Raw genomic sequence first — 7,506 nt, 5'->3', positions numbered from 1 at the left:
TATTGACATTTATAGTTTTGAAACGAAAGCATTCTACGTTACAGCAGTTTTTCACACCTACTGAAAAAGGCTATTGCACAGTACTGTGTGTATATATATTGTAACAGCGCTGAGGGGAGTAAATGTGTAAATAGTCGGCATTAGTGTTTATGTGTGTGTACATAGTTGTGTGTGGTTTCTGATTGGTTGTCGTCCTATTTATGTTCAGTGTTTGAGAGTAGGATTCTGGGGAGTCCCGGAGGGAACCCCTTAACCATAGGGTGCAGCAGGGGGGCTGGGAGTGACCCAGGGGGATTCTGAGGTGTTCTGTGCCTTGTACTGTCTGAAGCGTCTTTGTTAAAATTCCTGTTGGAGACATGCAGGCTTTCAATAAAGAGCACGTTTCTAGTAGTTCCAGGGGGGGACGCTACAATATAGATATAGTTACGTTTCGCAAAACCCATCATCCTCAGTCGAAAATATCGAAAGTTGAAAATACATTTCACTACACCTAATACACACCGTTGCGTGATAGACTGGGAGATGTAGATCGCTCCCGCTGCCCAGCATCGCGAGAGAGTATCGCACCGCATATCGCTTGCCTAGGAAAAAAATCAAAATTAGAAGTACGGTTTCTACTGAATGTCTATGGCCAACTCACCATCGAACCATCGTGAATCGAGGACCACCTATACTGTGGCGCCCAGCACTCTGGGTTTAGATGGGGTGAAGAAGGACGCACTGGCAGCGTTCATTTTGAGCGGTTATTTGAACACCGCCAGCACACAGGGAAATAAACGGAGTGGCGGGTTTTTACAATCACCCCTTTATATCCCCCGTACGTCACCCAAATCTAACTAATTAGAATGAACACATTTCCTGCTTAAATACAGTAATCCCGGTCCTTACTATATATGTGTGTGTGTGTGTGTGTGTGTGTGTGTGTGTGTATATGTATATATACGTACGTGTGTACACGTACGTACATAGCCTATAGCAGTACCTGCAGTGCATGCATTTATATATGCCCTTCATTACTGTGGGTAATTACTGAGGTAGTGGGTATACAATTTGACTGTAGCTGGTAAGCAGCAGGGTTGCGCGACCCTAGGACTAACACTAAGCGCTCAGGAAGATGGATGGATGGATGGACGGTAAGCAGTAAAGATGATAACATTTCCTATTAATGGGAAACAATGTCCCACATCCAATGCTGAGCATGATGTGTAACATTTAATTTGAGTGAAGTTCCTGTTTCACCCAGTGCTGTGCTGTTTGTTCTCACAATCTTAGTAAGTAGCGTCTAGAAGGAGCTCGGAAATCGACACCGCACTAGGCTGCGTATCCCACTGCTATTAGTTCCTGTAGACCAGGTATCTCTTTAAGGGGAGGGCACAGCAATGAGTTATAGGATGGGAGGGAACATTCCTAGCCAATAGAAGCAGCTGTAGCCCTTTTTTTCAATTTGATTCATGGGTGGCCAATACGATGTAGCGCTGATATTTATTTTTTCCTGCTAGCCAATAGGAAGCTATGTAGCGTTTGCTGTCACTTCCTGGTTTTTGAACCGATTTCACTGGTGTAAGTTGGACATATTGGAGTAATAATTGAGTGGCAAGTTTTTACTTGTCAGTAATATTTATTAGGAAAACTGTTTTCATTTGGCGGCAGTAGACTGTCACAAATGTTTGACAGACTGGAAATCGTAGAATTTTGATATTTATACTTCTAGTGACTTGTAGGCTAGTAGATTTGTAGTGAGAGAATGATGGATACACGAATCACGTTCCCCTTACGCTCGTTAATCTTCATGATAGTGCAAAGGAAATCGATTCTGTTCGGTTTGGCGTGTTCCATGCGAACGGTTTTGATATGTTTCGGCATTTACCAGGATAAAACCATGGTGGTAAAATACACTGACATCGATTACCACGTGTTCACGGATGCGTCTAGATTAGTCACACAGGTTCGTTCACCTCCTGATCTTGGTTTCTAAATGATCATTTTAAGTCATGTAGTGTTCTCCAAAACAAACGAGAATTTCAGTAATTGTTAATTATTAAAACTTAATGTCTATGATATTAAATAATACTGTATATAAAAATGGTCCGCAAGAAATTGAAGTGTGTTTGTGGTTCCGTGTTTTGAGGCTTATGAACCGAATCGAATGCTTGTGCGGCGTGGTGGTGCAGTTTTTTCTCGTGGGTTGCGAGATCGGACGTGGGTTCAATCCGTGCACACGACACACTTTGAAGTTAGCTTGTTCTCCTGGTGTTGGCGTGAGTTGCCTTCCACACTCCAGAGACAAGTGTTTCAGGTGGATTGGACATTCTAAATGACCCATTCTGTGTGCGTGTTGCATTGCTCTGTTCTATAAATGGGGAATTTAATGGGGTTCTGTAGCGCTGTGAGTTGCCTTTCACCTAGTTGTCATCTAAATGCTACAAAGTGTCATCATGTTGGAGCAAAGTGTCTCCAATGAATGAACAAGCAGTTTTTCTTTGATTATTTCTAGGGAGTGTCGCCATATGGCAGAGCCACGTACCGGTATACCCCTTTGCTGGCCTGGATCCTGACCCCCAATATCTACCTGACTCCAGCCTTTGGGAAGCTGCTGTTCATCACCTGTGACATCATCTCTGGCTGCCTTATGTATGGCATGCTGCAGAGGAGGGGGCTGGGTAGTGAAGCGGCCTGCCACTATTGCGCCCTGTGGCTGCTCAACCCCCTCCCCATGGGTGTGTCCACCAGGGGGAACGCAGAAGCCATGCTGTCTATTCTGGTGCTCACCACCCTTGACTTCCTGGAGAGGGGGCATGTGGCCTGTGCGGCTGCCTTCTACGGACTGTCAGTCCATATGAAGATATACCCAGTGACCTATGCCCTGCCCATCGCCTTGTTCTTGCAGGCTAGACAGCCCCCCCGTACTGCAGCCCCCCGGAGTACCCTGGTGAAGGTCCTCGAGATGTTCCTCAGCAGAGACCTCATTCTTTTCGCTGTTGTTTCGGGAGGGGTCTTCTCTGGACTCACCTTGCTGTTTTACTACAGGTAGGCCCAGCTGACGTGACTGTTTATGCACCTATGGCAAAAGACTATTTGGAAATGTGAATGTTTTTGAGGTGTCAGTAATTCTGATGTGTTTTTAAGATCTTTTTTCATGAGGTTTTTCTTTGAGTAATGTTAACTCATTGAAAAGTTAGATTTCTTTAAGATCAAGCTTTTTATAGCTTTTTTTTTTTTTGGCTCATCTTTTCCAAGGGTTCCAATAGTTCTGGATGGCACTGTGTATGTGTGTGTATTATTATAATTGTTATTTTAATGTTGTTAATAACAAAACATGTTTACATGAGGACTGATATCAATTAATGCGAGATACTTTTGCCCTCAAAATCAAGGTACGGCTGGGAGTTCTTGCAGGAGACGTATCTGTACCACTTGACAAGGCGGGACATCCGCCATAATTTCTCTGCGTACTTCTACATGCTGTATTTGACAGCAGAGAGCAGCTGGGGTCCACTGCTGGGGCTGATTGCCTTCTTGCCCCAGTTGTTTCTGCTACTGCTCACCTCACTGGCCTTCTACTCTGACCTGGCATTCTGCTGCTTCCTGAACACAGCCATCTTCGTGAGCTTCAACAAAGTGTGCACATCCCAGGTATGGTCAGACATCGCCAGAAACTGACCGATTAGTTGAATGCTTAGCCGGAGCATCTGTAGCACACTAGCTCCTCAACTTACAAACAACTGGGACCATTAGTCTGTTCATAACTCCAAAGACACTTACTACTAGGTCATAATCAACTGATGGCCCTTCATTTTAAATGATTAGGTTATGTAAAAATGTCAGCTAAAGGTTTGTTTAATCTAATAAAAAAAAAAAAATGCTCTTTAATGCTTCCATCTATTGAACCATTATCAGTAATCGTTTCTCAACTGCAGGTTGTGAGACAATCTGGACAGGACATGAGTCCATTTCAGTTGCACTTGTATTATTTTTATTAAGCCCTGAGTACGTTAAAATTGGAGAAAATGGAAAAATGTCATTCTATAGCCTCATATTCAGTCCAGACTGATTGATAATCCTTTGAAGAATATGTGCCGTTTGACAGCTTCTGGCCTCTTTCAGTCTTCCTTATTGTCTCTGCAGTGTGTGAAGGCTTAGTGATACAGACATCCTTGATTCATATACAGACACCCCTGTACTTCAGGGGAACTAGATTTAGCTGTATTGACTGTGAATACGATAATGAAGGATGCTGCACATATAAATGAGCAGAAAGGAACAGCTAGCATGAAAACAACAACAATAATATGACAGACATCTAATAAGGTTGACATTTACTAGAGAATTATACACACACACACTTTCTGAACCGCTTGTCCCATTCGGGGTCACGGGGAGCCAGAGCCTAACCTGGCAACACAGGGCGTAAAGCTGGAGGGGGAGGGGACACACCCAGGACAGGACGCCAGTCCGTCGCAAGGCACCCCAAGCGGGACTCGGACCCCAGACCCACCGGAGAGCAGGACCCAGTCCAACCCACTGCGCCACCGCGCCCCCCCGGAGAATTATAATGTGTAACTTTTTTTTTTTTTTTTTTTTTTTTTTTTTTTTTTTAATACCCGTATTTGCAACAAATGCTTAGGGTAGGGTAGGCTCGCCTTTGTTGAATGGTGGGGGAAGAGGGGGAATCTGACATATGTAACTTTTGACTTACGTAAGGGGTTGAAGAACAGTCTATTTGTGTAACTTGAGGTGTGTCTGTACAGATAAAGATATATGTAAAAATCTCAGCTGTAACTAGTAAATAATACTTTGTGAGACTTCATCCTAACATTTTTATCACCTTCAAGCTACCTTTTAATTAACAATTAAACTTAAAAAAAATTTAAATTGACATTCTCCTCAGGGGGGTACGGTGGCGCAGTGGGTTGGACCGGGTCCTGCTCTCCGGTGGGTCTGGGGTCCGAGTCCCGCTTGGGGTGCCTTGCGACGGACTGGCGTCCCGTCCTGGGTGTGTCCCCTCCCCCTCCAGCCTTACGCCCTGTGTTGCCGGGTAGGCTCCGGTTCCCCGTGACCCCAAATGGGACAAGCAGTTCTGAAAGTGTGTGTGCGTGTGTGTGTGTGTGTGTGTGTGTGTGTGTGTGTGTGTGTGTGTGTGTGTGTGTGTATTCTCCTCATACACTGCTGTTCAAGGTGCATTGTTGATGTGATTGGTGCCATAAGCATGTTAAAGCATTCTTTGTCTTATCAAATACTGACATTTACAAGCCTCGAACACGAGCTGTAAACACTGAGGAAGTGAGTTGAATGAAGTCCTATCACACTCCCTTTCCATTGGAGTGTGTTTTTACAGGTGGACCCAGAAATGCTTGTTGCTTTCAATTTCATCTGAAAGAAATTTTAGAAAAATGAATACAAATTAAAAATCAATACATAAATTAGAAAATACCGTCTTTTAAAAAAACTAAGCATTTGTAACCCAAGCCAGTGTGCTGGTTTTACAGAAATGAGGTAGAAAGAAGTGTAACTGAGCTCCTCAGTAGCTCAGAACACAGGCTGAGTCCTGTAGCCCAAGTCAAGGTTCTGATCTAGACTGTGTTGTTACAGATAAATCATGTTGGAGTGTTCTGCTATTGCAGAGCGCCCTGTATTTAAACTCCAGTGAGTTGTCTGGTTTCTTGTCTTTTTTGCAGTACTTTTTGTGGTACTTGTCCTTACTGCCGCTTGTCCTGCCTCGGCTCACTCTCTCACTGAAAGAAGGGCTCGGGATGCTAGCACTGTGGTTTGCTGGACAGGTAAACAATGAGTCACTGTAAAAAATGTTCACGAGTATTTTGCCTACCACTTCTTGACAAAAGTATAAGGTGTCACTGCATATTGTAGAATTGTACAGGTTATGTACTGCTTTTGGACGGTGCAGTTTGAATGAAAGGTCAAAAAGACAAGGTGCTGGAACTGTATGTTCATTCAGCGTATTAATATATTTTTTTCCTCACTTTGCATTATAGGTCATTTGGTTGGCGCCAGCATACTACCTGGAATTTGAAGGATACGACACATTTGCTCTGATTTGGCTGGCCAGCTTACTGTTCCTGTTCATCAACACATTAGTGCTGGTGAAGATGATTACCCATTATAAACCAGAGGACACCACACAGCAAGAGAAACTGGACTGATGTGGACAGGCAGGCTTCACCATTAGATTGCAGTGAACATTGTATGTGAACACCTAGATTATGTTTTTGGATTTTAAATCGGGAGACACTGGAGGAAGCCTGGGGATATAACTGACATTAAGATGATGAGATATTTCATTGTATGCAATGCAATACAAAATTTTGTATAGCAGTCCTCAGAACAACTGCAGCAGAAAGAAACACACTTAAAATAAGTAAATAAAGAAAGAAAGAAATAAGAATTAGATTGAAACTTTGAAGTCCTTTCATGTAGCGTTTCTAATGATAGCTTGTGGGGAATGTATAGCCTAGTGCACCAACTGTTGTTCACATAGGTGCACAGTCCTCCTCCCCTGCTCTTCCCGGAGTCCCTCATCTAGTCCGCTTCTGATCTTGTCCATCTTGTTGGTAATAGAGCTGGATGTGGTGAGGAACAGGCTCGGTTGTGCTGGTCTGTACCGGTTAGCCTTTAACTGAACACGTGGCCTGGCTCGCATCCCCCCGCTTCTGTTTCCCTCCACTGCCCGCGCTGCCTCGCTCGGGGGATGGCAATTCCGATGGGCTCTGGGGGCATAGGGTCTCCGAGGGGATGAAAGTGGTGTCTGTGGTGAAAAGTAACTATGAGATCGGTGATATTCGCTGAAGCTGCTGCTGTTCTGTGTACTAGTACTATGTACTAATTAACATAACTACAGGAATTTGCCTGTTTTATGAATGAAATGACCCCGTTATGGGAGGAATGTGAATATATCAGTTTTTTGTTATGCTGATTGTATTTTATGAAATTCTTTATCTAAAACTTTTATATGTGTGGTGATTTGTTTTGAGGATTGTATTTTATTTTCAGTGAAACTGATCTAGTAAGACTTTTTAATTTAAAAAAAAAAAACCCTGAAAATGCACTGTACACGGTAAATTAGACTAAAATATTTAGATTTAGAAGCCTACAGTTATTTTGAAAAAGTGAAGACTTTTTTTTTTTGCATTACTGTTACATTTAATTACATTAGACTATAGACTACACTTTGTAAAATGGAGATTAATATATAAATGTAGTGTGGCTCAAGAACACTTCTTTTTTCCCTTTAAGTTAATGGTAACAAGGATTTCTTTTTAGAATAGTTCTCTGTAACAGCAGATCGCTGTGAAAGAATTACACTTGTTATCCCAGGGAAGCCTATATAATATGTTCATGTGTCTAGTAAGTAGATACTGACACAGAAGGTAATGATGTAGTGATGTAAAGGGGCAGCTGGTAGCGCAGTGATTCGAGCTGCTGCTTTTAGACCCAAAGGTCACAGGTTTGAGTCTCACCTCCAGCTATAGTACCCTTGAACAAGGTATTTCC

At 43.0% G+C, this 7,506-nt stretch overlaps 1 protein-coding gene across 1 annotated transcript; it reads left to right on the top strand.

Annotated features, from left to right (window-relative positions):
- Nucleotides 1-1,566: 1,566 nt before the first annotated feature.
- pigm (phosphatidylinositol glycan anchor biosynthesis, class M) lies at nucleotides 1,567-6,804 on the top strand. The gene is made up of 5 exons (XM_018727881.1): nucleotides 1,567-1,945; nucleotides 2,495-3,027; nucleotides 3,375-3,633; nucleotides 5,676-5,777; nucleotides 5,991-6,804. The coding sequence occupies exons 1-5, from the start codon at nucleotides 1,745-1,747 to the stop codon at nucleotides 6,156-6,158; spliced, it is 1,263 nt and encodes a 420-aa protein (XP_018583397.1). The 5' UTR covers nucleotides 1,567-1,744; the 3' UTR covers nucleotides 6,159-6,804.
- The last annotated feature ends 702 nt before the right edge of the window (nucleotides 6,805-7,506 follow it).

The sequence above is a fragment of the Scleropages formosus genome, chromosome 16 (assembly GCF_900964775.1).
Source record: "Scleropages formosus chromosome 16, fSclFor1.1, whole genome shotgun sequence".
NCBI lineage: Eukaryota > Metazoa > Chordata > Actinopteri > Osteoglossiformes > Osteoglossidae > Scleropages > Scleropages formosus.
The sequence above is the reverse complement of the archived record's forward strand: the minus strand, read 5'-3'. Positions and strand labels throughout refer to the sequence as shown.

Coding starts and splice junctions, on each gene's coding strand:
- pigm (XM_018727881.1), top strand. CDS start 1,745: ATGATGGATACACGAATCACGTTCCCCTTACGCTCGTTAATCTTCATG. Junction 1,946..2,494: donor CGTCTAGATTAGTCACACAG/GTTCGTTCACCT, acceptor GATTATTTCTAG/GGAGTGTCGCCATATGGCAG. Junction 3,028..3,374: donor ACCTTGCTGTTTTACTACAG/GTAGGCCCAGCT, acceptor CTCAAAATCAAG/GTACGGCTGGGAGTTCTTGC.